We start from the raw sequence: 12602 nt of genomic DNA, 5'->3' as shown, positions 1-12602 counted from the left end.
ACAACTGTTAAAATTAAATCAAAGTCTTGTCTTATATAATTTTTAATTTCTCCTACTGAAAAAAAGATTTTTTAATCCTTCCTTTTATTGAACTAACATGATAATGGAATCGGCACAGCAATTATTTTTTGAGAGACTGCTCTGTGGAGAAGCATGAAACGACGGCAGTACCATATCACTACAAACATGCAGTCAGAATGTTTAAATTCCTCGAGGAAAAGAAATGCAAGTACTGGTCTTCCATTCTGGTCTTGCATGCAAACAATTATGCATTCACGCAACCTGAAAAGCTATTGGCTATAACAAATCTTAGATTCCCTGTTTTCTCTTACTCATTAATGTACTACTGCAGAAAGACTTAAAATTTTGATTTTTTTTTTAAAATAACAAATGCTGAAAGTGTTGGCAAATTTCAATATTCTTATTATAATTTTAAAATTGAACTCTTTCTAAAATTTTCTTGAAGTTTAATCAGTTACTGACTTACCTTTTTATTTCTTTGTGGTTGTAAGTTAGAATTGCTAAAAGAGATAATGTATTTGTAAGGTATGAAATCTCAAGCACAGTATTTGTATCAGAATTAGCAGAAAGAGACTTGTGCCATTTGATAATAGAATATAACGGCTCTATATTATTATTTTTGCTTTAAAACTGAGCTAGGACTGATGCAGAAATATACTAGAGTTTCAAACATGTTCCCTCTAAGAGAAGAAATTTAGGAACTCATTCCTATGTGAGTCACCTTGACCCCCAGAGCTTAACATGGAATGTGGCAGAAAAATAGAAAAAGTGACTGCAGTATTTCCAAGTTTTCCAGAAACTATCACTGCAAGGAACCTGAAAAGGTTTCATTTTTAACATCAGGGGATTTCCATTTGATAAAGAATATGCAGCAAATAAGTTCTTATAAAGCCAACAACTTGGCTTCTTAATGCTGGTGTCTTGCAATGTCTCATACAGTAACAGCTATTAATAAGCCCCACCAAAGAAACTGTTAATATGTATCTTGATAAAACATTGTTTAAACAGGGTGTGGGTTGTCTCACTTTAAAATATATTTTCTTAGAGTTTTTATTTAACCGTTTTTGTGATTTGAAGGAGTTTCTATTCCAGAGACTGAGAGAAAAAGGTAGGACAAAATCCTTTGAAAAACCTGTTATTTCACTTCCAAAATAGACATGATACAGTTTAAACTACTTTGTTTCAAATTCCTTTAAAAGACACAGATTCTGATTTACCTTCTATGAAATATTTTTTTCTGACTCAGCATTTCTATCCCCCCTGCTGTATCACACGTCTCTCTGCCCTTTGGGGCAACTGATCAGAGTGTGCTAATCCCCAGGTATCTCTGCAAAGAAGAATGATTCGCTTCTATCTCAGGCTCTCATCAGTTTGGACAGAAAGACAAATGGCTGGTTGTAAAGTTGTATTTATATGTTTACCAACTCACAACACAAAGTCATTTGTATAAATACAAAAGAAGCAATAAAACAAGACAGCAAATTGTTTCAGCTGAAGACTAAAATTCCTTTTAGCAGTAATAATATTTCCTACTATTTCCTTAATGACGTGGTAACACAGGCTTATAAAGTGTTAAAGAATATAATTTAAATCAACAAGAACTTACTAGGTGAATTAAATAAAATACAGAAGCTCAAGCAAGTTAATAACTGCTCTTCCTTGCAATTTCTTGGAAATTGCAGTAGGTAGCTTCAAATATTTATACAATGCACAGCACATACATCATACACCACAAGTGATCTCAGCAGTACAACCTATTTGATTTCTTTTACATGTTTGCTAGTAAAATGAATGGATGATAATGTTTTGCTGCACTCCGACAGGTTTCTATTTAAAATACTATACAAGTCCAAGACATACACTGGCAGAAGGGATAACGAAAGATCCATTTCTAAGAGAAAACAAACTTGCAGCACACAACACTCATTTATTTTATCCAGCCGTCCAGCACCTAGCAGAAATCAGAAGACTGCTGGCTGTCTATAATTAGCACTCACTCTCTATCAACAGAATAGGCCTTAGAATAATGTTGATAAAATCAAAATAGACAAAGGTAGACAAAGGTATCAGACAGAACTCTGCATTGTTTTATGAGCCGTTTAGAAATATCAAGGTAAACTGAAATTAGATTAGGTTTCTTGATTATTTAAATCTCTGTGTGAAATACCCTTCTTGACAGGATGCAGAAAACCTATTGTTTATTCTGAGTTTCTTTCCTTCCCTTACAAGGGATGCTGAAAGCAACACATGTGGAACTCTTCCATAAATTATGTCCTAATTGAAATACTTATTAAACCTTTGCTATGGGAAGGTTAGATGCTTCTTAGGAAGAGATTAGCTTATAATTCTGGGCTAAACCTGTATGCTTCCAAAATTAATGGAAAAAGATAAATCAGTAAAAGAGTGTAACAGCAGACTTCACATTATGATCAAGCTGCTGAGGTTTTACGCAACAGAACCTAGCAAGCTTAAATTCTCCTGTTTTTAATACTTTTCTGCTCTATCACTAAAATTGTATTCTGGAAAAAAAGACAGTTTGTAGCTTATAAATAACAATGTCATTCAATTTGTCTTGTCAAGCAGCTAAGGTTTTAAAATCCACTTTGCGAGACACTGAATGAATTAGTGAAAGGTGTCTAATGCACTCAAACCTTGCTGGGCAAACAAGGGCCAGGAAGCACCATCTCAGGTAGAGCAAAGTATGCAGGACTCAATTTGCAAGCTCTCTTGTTGGATTGTTGTGCTGTCAGCTGCACTGCTAAGGCTGTCTGCAGCTCTGTTTGTTATCAGGGCTAAGAAATCAAAGACTCTTTGTTTAGATCTGCTTTTGAGACCACTTGCCAACTGGTAAGATGACTTTTTTATTCACTTCCAGTAAGAGTATTTATCTTAAAATGGCCAATATTATGAGTCTGTTTTAAAGTTATGGCTGTCCAATTTTATAACGCACCTTTCTAGACACTCTTGTTCTTCCTATGGTCATACACACACAGACACTGATCACTGCTTTCTACAGCAACAGGACAGAACGCTACAACTTGAATTTGCTGACTTTTAGCATTTTAAGAATTTAAATGCTCGATACATCTCAAGAATCATCTAAAAACATTCTGTTTTTTCCGAACACCAAAACAGTAGGATACCAAATGCTATGAAAGAATATTGTGAAGTCAAGGGAATTAGCCTTGTTGTCTATCTGAAATATAAAGAAAATGGAGTTGTTATACTTTTAATTGCGTTACCTGGCATTCCATGGATAAGGTCTCCGCACAGCACAAAGAACTTGGGTTTAGGGTTTAGTTTGTTAACGGCCTGCACTGCTTGCTCTGTTAACTTGATTTCTTCTTTCCATTCATCATCTCCGTTGTTAGTGTCTCCAACTGCCCAAGCTTTTATCAGTCCAAACTGAGGATCTGCTCCTTGGATGAAGTAGAAAGGTCCTTTCCATTCATTCTCATCATCTAAAAACACAGGAAAAAAAAAAAGTGAAGTACTAGAGAAACTTATAGAGAGAATGAAAAGTTCTATGCCCCATTAAATTGATTGCTCTTTACTTAAATAAGTTGAGTCCACTTTCATGAAAGTATAGAACTCTGTAGTCATTCATATAGGACAAATATAAAGGCAGAATTGCAAAATTTTCCTGTAAGGCGTAGCTGCAATAAATTGAAGTACATTAATCTAATTATACCACATGGCAATTGCAGACTGATTAGAGGAAAAGTATGTGAAGAATTTTGCAAATAGTGCTGGAAATTGCAAGAGTACAACAGAGCACAAGTGTGTAACATTACATTTCAGTAGATTCTTTTAATACTCCAATAATTGCTCCTTTAATTAACAAGTTAAAACATACACAACACATTCCACATTTTATGGCTCCACTAGACTTGTCCTTAAATTATTATTGAGTTAAATGCTATTTGCAATACACTCTCTGGAGTTAGGGCTAATGCCACCAAACAGAACCAAGGTCAGCAAACACAAATCCCAGCAACATCAGAATTGGCAGCAGTAATGGAAAACCTAATTTGGAACTGCCACAATAGCTTCCAAGAACTATGATAAAAAGGTGGGAACTCAAAACAAAACAAAACAAAAAACAAATTTCCATTCGTAGAGTGAGTGCAGAGGGATTATACTACAGAATTTGTACTGCTACAATCTTCTTGTATACTTGTTTCTTTGATACTCCAATACCAAGTAGCACAAAAGAAGTGTGATACATAAGACTGCCTGTAAGCACGTTACGAAAAAGAAATCTCACACTGAGAAACTAAAGCTATAGCTTGCTACTGATTAAAAACAAAAATTGGTATCATGTTCCCTAGACTTACATCTCAATTCTGAATTAAAGCACAAACACAAGTACACTGGGGTTTCTCTAGCTATCTAAAGACATTCATTTGTGACCTGAAAACTTCAGTTTGGACAGCTGGGTCTGGCTTTCTCACTTCTATGCTTGTTACGAGCATGTCTAACTCCTATTTTGTTTAAAACATTTAGTTTTATTGTCTTTTTTTTTTTTTTACAGCATTTCAACCATCAGAAAGTCTGTGACTATATCAATCTATAGTTGAACGTAAAAAATGATACAGCAAATTATTTCAAATTAAAATACAATAGATAAGTGTGTTCCCAAATTGTGTTCGCCTGATCTGACGTACAGTTTGAAGCAGTTCTAGATTTATCCCCCACTAGCAGCACATAAGCAAGTAACATGTCTACCGCATGGATTCACTTCTTGTTTTCTTCCAAGTGGCCTAGTACTGGACCTTCTTACTTTCTAAGAAGAGGGGTATGTTTTTTTCAAGGAAGGTTGGAAAGCAGGGGTTATAATTCATCTGCACCATGGATATAGAAGGACTGGGGTGGCTAAGAAGGAATGTGGGCAAGTCCCCAAAGCTGCTTGTAATTGTCATCTGTTGCTATGGCATCAGATCATTTTGCTAAATGCAAACTTCTACATTTTGGTTAATGTAACCTTTAATTTCTAAACAAAATTACTTATCATCCATTAACATTGTTTGTTAATTCATGCTAGCATTGCCTTGTTCTAAATAATAATCACATTTTATAGATCGAACTCTGAGCCATTTATTAGCTTTTAATTCTGAAATGAACTTTTCCAATTACATAACTTATTCGGAGAAGTGAAATGATCCATCTATCCATGAGTTTTCAATAGAAGCCTTATGGAACCAGCTGAATGACACAAAGTAATTTAGGTTTTTATTGTGTGTGTCTTGCATGGAAAATGAAAAATACGACTGCCATAAAAATCAGCTTACGTGCTGTATCAAAGGCATTGTTTGGGCAGAGAAATCACCTCATAGTTTTTCTAAGCAGAAAGTTATAAAGAAATGAGTTAAGGAGGCTTGCATCAGAAACCCTTTATGACCTATACAAAGCAAGGCTGAAAAGAGAAAGTCTGAAATGGGAGCTTGTTATGGAGGAGTGCAACAACCTCACACTCACTAAACTGATGCTCGGGGAGAAAAAGCTTTAGTCTTTGAGCAATGTGGTGGGATCCTTAACACCTGTCCCTTTTCCAGTAACTTGGGCGCCAGCGCTGATCATGGATGCTGAGCATAATTGACTTATTTTGCACTGATTAACCTGAAGCCAGTAATTCCTACAATAGTTACCTAAGCCAACAAAGAGACATCTATCTTCACAGGAACCACTTAGAAAACCTAATCTTTGTTTTAAAGGACTGTGTTTCACTGATGGATGCACCATGCTTCCCCTGCTCAAGCCGTGGGGTGGAGTGTGGTGGTGAGGGCAGCTGCACATCTGTGGTAGCCAGGCAGCAGGGTTGGACCTGGTCCTGCATACCGAGGAGGTTCATGTACACTGCCTGGGCAGAGGGGAGCCTGGCAAGCGGAGAGCGTGCTGTCAGGGAGGCTGCAGAGCTGGAGCTAAACTCTCTGCAAGGCCAGAGCAGGGGTTATTCTCCTTTCATGGCATTCTTTTCCCCTGCTTTACATCTATGCCAATAGAGTAGCTCTCTAGGTTTTAGGTACCTGAATGTTTCCAAGCTTGTGCACATATGCTCTGGTTTGAGTGGGTGGGTGATGGTCATGTGAGGCAGAGGGAGAGAGAGACTGATAAGATGAATTTGTAAAGAGAAGTTCAGCACAAAGACAGAACCAAGAAGTGGCAGAAGAAAGGAGAAGCAGAAGATGCAGAGGTGGAGGTGAAGAAGAGTGGGGAGAAAAGGAAAGAGATAGGGGGTGAAAAGAGAAAAACTGAAATTGATGCAGAGGTAATATACGCCACAGTCTCCTGTGGGAAAGAAAAAAAGACAAAAAGGAATCAAATTTAGAAAACGAAGCTGGGACAACAGGAGAGACACAGGAATCGGGTCTACATAAATAACATTTACTTAAAACGTTAGTTTAATTAACTGGTCTTAGTCAAATTTAGTTGAAAGTTCTTTTTTTGGTATTTGACAATTTATTAAATAGTTACAAAATAACAGTGAGGTTGAATAAATTTTATCTACCTTTTTCTTGCTCTTTGATTGCTTGAAACCTAACTTTAAAAAAATCCTAGCAGTATTTAAACCAGGTTGCATTAGCTTATCATTTATCATGTGGCACTTACCAATTAAGTTTAATAGTTACTGACTTTCATCCCCACATAAAAACACTGAAGAATGTATGCAAACAAAAGAATACAGGGACACCCACTTCAAGTTTTTGTTTATCGGGAACATGTTTCAGTTACTATAAAGCACTATGTTCCAGTTACTACCAAGTACTACGATTAAAAGCAGAATATTGTGAAGAGAGTTGTACTGGTACAACAGCACTGGTGCAGATTTGCATGTGCACCAAGCCTGAAGCCCCAGATGGAACTAGCTCCTCCAGGAAATAACTCTTAACTGCCCTTACTGCAGCTGGCAGAGCAGTTCACACAAGTTTCTCTGCATCAGTGCAAGGCAAAACATCAGTCCGGTTAAACTAAGTTGTTGCTACTGGTGCAACTTGGCTGATTTGGCTTAAAACCCCAGGAGCACTCCTGCACAAGTGCTCTTACAACAGACCAACATGGTAAGAGCGTAGCACTGAGGAACAGAATAGAAAAACATCATCCACTACTGCGGCTGGATCCAGAAGTCTTCTGCCTGTCAATTACATGATTTATTGATGGATTTCAATCTCTGTTCAGACAGTTATTAGCAAATCTTCATGCCCTGCTTCTCCCTCACCAGCTGCTCCTTAGCACCTCCAGCAGAGCAGGTGTACATAAGCCACACAAATGACCCTCAGCTGCTCAAGTGGTAAGAGAGGCACCCCAGAAGGCTGCTTGGACCTGTTTGTTGGACTATGCAGTGGATCACAAGAGTGCTCAGACAAACCACCCTGTTGGTATGCCAGGGGAATGCTGAAGTCTGGCAGAAGGTTAGTAACAAACAGCTGTTTTTGCAGTGATCATCCAGTCATGATCCAGGTCCTCGATGTTTCTCCGTAAGGTTCCAATTAAAGAGCATGTGCAGTTGCTATCTTCCCTTCAAATGGAGCAAGTGATGGCTTTTATGTGAAATGACATCAAAGGCATCCTTCTGGCTAGGAGGTTCAATTTTCAAATCCATGGGGGGTCCATTTTTCAAGCCTTTAAATAAGCTACATAGTTGCATTAGACAAAGGTAAAGCAATAAAAGACAGACTCAATTAGTAAATTTTTTTTTTTTGCCTTTTCCCTTGCATCGCAAAACTGAACAGAGCTGAGAACACCTGAAAATTGGTTCTTTATCACTACTGGCACAGAGGTCATTTATGACTTTTTGAAATTACCACAGCAATCAAAACCCACAAATGCCAGACAGAAGTCAGCAGATTTCTCAGACAAGTGATGTACGTAGGGCTTCCATTTCTGAAGGACAAATAAGGTCTGCAGAGCTGCTCTGACAGAGCCCACAAAGCTCCTATTCCAAATCTGTTTTGTTTGCAGGCCTCCTTAAGAGCCATACATCCGATTGCCACGGGAGAAGTCCAACTTCCGAACATGTTGCTATGCCTCAGTTTCGATAGCTTCCCACTCTTACTCTGCTCCCATGCACGCCAAAGTACGGAGAGAGGATCAATGCAATGTATTTTAAGTAGCACGGACTGAAAAATGGTGCCAGCTTCTAATTTTATCTAAGGATTAATTCTGTGAAGGGCCAGAGCAGTTGGCAGCATATGCAGGAGAAAACCTGGGTGGTGCATTGTGACCACACACAAGAAGACTTCAGTGACCTAGGTGGGATTTAAGTCAAACCTCACCATTTCTAGGGGACAATAGCTATTATCACGTCACGTGCCTTTATTTCTTCCCTTTTTATTCTAATTTCTCCTCAGACTACAAGGCCGAGGAGACCATTAGAGATGTCATACAGAGCACTGCAAGCAGGCCTGCAACAGCCCCGTAGCACTGGTGGCACTTCCAGTGGCACTGGTGGGACTGTCAACACAAACTCTGGCTTTGAGGTTGCTTTGGTTTTATCTCTACACTCTACAACATTTCACGGAAACAAAGCAGTTATGAGAAGCTACTCTTGGCTGCAGTCTCTCAGTGGATGTTGCACTATCAGAAGAGAAAGGACGTGGACATGCTTGCTCAGTACAACATGGGCAGAAATAAATATGAAAAGTACCCTTATTCTGATGCTGGGTTTGCCAGGGGACTTGACTTCACTTCTCTGAAAGATCACTGAAACAACTGAAAGGTGGATTTTTTCCATGTTTAGACTCAGATTGCTAACCAAAGACAAAAAGCAAACCAAAAGCATTTAATAACTTCTATAGCATTTTTTTTTTTTGAAAGATAAAGATGGCCCAAGTCCCTCTTCTGTCTGCTTTTAAATATGAAATAACAACAGAATGTACATGCTTCCCTGCTTTTAGCTGTCTGCCTATAAAATACCTAGAAACAAATCATGGACATAAGATTGGACAAGAAGCATAACTTTGGTTTTCTAAAGAAGCAATTTTTTTTAATGAATGCCGTGTTTGTGATACACAAATAACACACAAGACAAAAATTTCAGTTCACCTTTAAGTCAATTTAATTCCTGGAAACAGCTGTTTTCACTCCTGGAGCAGCTTAAAAACCAATAAAGTACATGCACTAAATCTTTAATAATTCCTTGTTTCCTATTAAAACATTATCAGTAATTACGGTTTCAAAAGATACTGGCATTACTTTCTGTATGTTCAATCTAATGAAGCATTCATTCCTTTCAGCTGTGTTTTCCAGGTGTACCTTAGAGACTACCAAAGACATGACAGGGGGTTCTGCTGAATGACCAACGTAACCTACTATGGGAGACATGATTTTATGTATCAGCAAAAAGAAAAATCTTCAAAACAGGTACCAAAATACATTTTAGGGTAGAAAATAAAACTCCCTAAAGGAGTAATTGCTGTAGAAATGATGTACTGTAAGCTTAAACTACAGAGCTGTCAGTAAGAAACACTAACTGACAGAATAGTTTCTCAAATAATTTAAACAATGCTACTATTTTTTAAAGATAAACTATCTAAAAACTAAGATAAAATAAACTAAGATAAAATATCAAGGTAGGAAATACCCCCTCCAATACAGTTTATTTGTATTGAGGGCTATGAAATGCTAAATGCTAGTCATGCCTTTATGCCCACCCCCAAATTCAGCATGTAAACCCATTGCAGAAAATAGAGAAACTTCTACAGCCCATGACTGTAGGTGTGAAGGGGGGTGGCTTGCATAATGACAAGGTGAAGTCACTGAAAGTTGCTTAAAGCCCACGTGAAAAAAAAATGCCTAATTCTATGAGACTTGGAGGCAGTACTGGGAATGGAATATGCTAGCTCGGAAGCAGTTCTTGACTTGTTCTGATCAGTGTAAAACCCTGATCAAAAATATTGCTGTTGAGTTCTAGAATGGTAATCATAATGTGCAAAGATCCAACATTCATGTGAAAGCAAGAAAAAAATAAGAAATCAACTGCAGTTGTATTTAATTTCAAAGGAAGGGGAATTATATGTAATTATGAAGCTTTTAAAAAGAGCAAAAATCCTTGAGGACAGCACGGAAACTATTCAAAGACACTATCCCAGAGGCTCAAACCATATGCACAGCATTTACTGAGAAGGACTTGAGAAAAGCCCGAAAGAATCCAGCCCAACTGAACAACATAACAGCCATAAGGAGAGTGGTAAGAACAGGAAGGCACTCTTAAAAAAGCTGAAGCATCCAAAATAAGGAAATCAGGAAAGATTTTATATACTGAAAGGTTAACTTTTATAGATTTCCAGGTTTATACACTGGTAGTCCAAGAAATCAATTTAAAAGAATGAAGAACAACTAGAAAGAGCATAAATCCAAAATCTAATAAAGCCCTTTTTAGAGGCAGTGTGAGCAGGTAAGCTGCAGACATTCACTAAGACTAACAGATGCTCCAGACATGCAAGATGCACCCAAAAATAAAGGTGGAACAGAAAAACAACGTACATTTTCATACCCGTGTTCACTGTGGAAGAACCTGTGAAGATCTGAGGCCAGAACCCTTCCTTACAGATGGGGCATCAGACCTGGCTCAAATACCAGCAAATGATTCAACGAATAGACATGAATACCAACAAACCGCTCGGATTAGTTGGCACCCACAGAATTTGTAAGTAACTGAAGGAAGAAAAAAAACAAAAAAAACCCACAACCATCCAACCCATGGAGTGTTACTTCTTTCTTAAAACTGCTTTTGTACAGAGAAGCTGGAAGATAGCCAGTATCACTTCTACACTTAACAGAGCACCGAGCAGTCTGGTGCTTACTGATCAGCAAAGCTAATAGAAACTGTAACAAAAACAATTTCTGCACTTACTGATTCTTCAGAAAGTCATCAACAGCTTTTACGTGGACAAGGGAAATCCACTTGATAGTGTCTACTTGAATCTCCAACAGGTGTCTGACACAGCTCCTTACCCAAGGCTCTTACAGGAGCCCAGCTGCCATCAATGAAGGTTCTCAGACATAAATAACGGGTCAGAAAAAAAGAAAGGGGCCAAGATGCACAGCTCCCAAGTGACAAGTGAATCTGTACTGGCATCTATACTGTTCAATATATTCAAAACCATCTGTAGGAGCAACTGAATAGTGAGGAAGTGAGGTTTGCTAGCACCAAGCTAGTTGGCTAAATGCAAGCAAGGCCTGGTTGTGAAGAACTGAGGAAAGACTTCATTACTCAGAGTCACTGTTCAAGAAAGCTGATGAACTTCAGTGCAGAAAAGTGCACAGTAGTGCACGCAGGGGAAAACTAACCAAACACAAACTTCATAGAAACAATCAAAGCTCTAGCAAGTACTACAAAGGTGTTACCTCAATAGACAATAACAGCTAAACAGCATAGTTAGGAACGGAATAAAGAACAGGACAAAACAAAAAATACGAGGACCAGCTGAATAAACTTAGTCTGCAAAAGTTGAGTGACAGCAACATGACAGAGGTAGAAACCATCACTGGCAGGACTGAGCATGTGAATACACAACTCTGGTTCCAAAACCTTGATCTGCAAGAGACAGGTAACCATCAGACAAAACTAGCAGATTCTCAAACACATAGTTAGGCTGTGGATTTAGGATTATTCATTTTTTTTGAATAATTTGATATTACTTATTTTTTTAATTTTACATTTGTGGTGACTTCATTTTTCTCACCAGATCTGATCCTAGCTCATCTCTGCATGACCTATCCAAGAATTTAGCCACTGAAAGCACCTGGGGCACTAAGGATGCTCCCTCCTGCACCACGCAGTCTCCCTGCTCTCACAACTATTTTCTCACACATACCAGACACCCTGCAAGAAACACAAAGAGGATTATTTCTTCCACTTGAGGAAAAAATAAATCAACCTGACAACAGCTGATGGTACTGTTGCTTGTATAGTTACTTGAAAAAAGCGCTCTACATACTTTCCCAGAAATTCTTTGCATGGCATGCTATAGCATTAGAGTTTTTGGGAGAGGTGGTGGGGAAAACGACAGAACTTACCTAAACATACAGTCCTGTGTGTAGTCACTAAAAAGCTAACAAAAGTAGTGGACATCTGAAGCATGGATAAGAAAGACAGAGAATGTATTAAAAAAAGCCAAAACATACAGAGGTCTCCTTCCAATAAAGTAGGAAATTTATGTGGTGTTCGCTACTATGCTCCATCAGTTACATGGATATTTTAGACCTTTAGAACTTTGAGCTTCTGGTTCACACAACTCACATATCAAGAGTAGATCAGCACAGGTTAGAGGTATAACCTCCACATCATGTGAAAGCAGAATGAACAAATGACTACTGGGGGATAGGGTGTGGAAGAATGATTTTGCAGAAAGTTTAGTAAGAAAAAAGGAAATTAACTGTGCCAAACCATAACAGTACTGGTAAATATTTTGTGTAGCTACCTGCTTGACAGAAGGAATTATGTCTGTAGGATGAATGAACTCTAAAGCCAGAGGGAAAAAAAAGGAGACAATTGATTTACATTTTAAACTGCAAGAAACTTTGCCTCAGTTTTGTTAGCCTTTGAGTCTTTTTTTTCCTTTTTCCCAATCATTTAGTCA

The 12602-nt window shown here is 38.0% G+C and overlaps 1 protein-coding gene across 3 annotated transcripts in view; it reads right to left on the bottom strand.

Annotated features, from left to right (window-relative positions):
- Positions 1 to 12602, bottom strand: part of CPPED1 (calcineurin like phosphoesterase domain containing 1) — a 51768-nt gene that overhangs the window by 37810 nt on the left and 1356 nt on the right. For 2 of the 3 annotated variants that reach the window (XM_040574966.1, XM_040574965.1), the window contains exon 2: positions 3264 to 3482. In XM_040574966.1, coding sequence (XP_040430900.1) covers positions 3264 to 3482 — 219 coding nt within the window. Of the gene's footprint in view, positions 1 to 3263; positions 3483 to 12039; positions 12119 to 12602 lie in introns of those variants that run through there. The other variant, XM_040574964.1, reaches the window with a different exon arrangement.

This window comes from Cygnus olor, chromosome 15 (genome assembly GCF_009769625.2).
Source record: "Cygnus olor isolate bCygOlo1 chromosome 15, bCygOlo1.pri.v2, whole genome shotgun sequence".
Lineage (NCBI taxonomy): Eukaryota > Metazoa > Chordata > Aves > Anseriformes > Anatidae > Cygnus > Cygnus olor.
The sequence above is the reverse complement of the archived record's forward strand: the minus strand, read 5'-3'. Positions and strand labels throughout refer to the sequence as shown.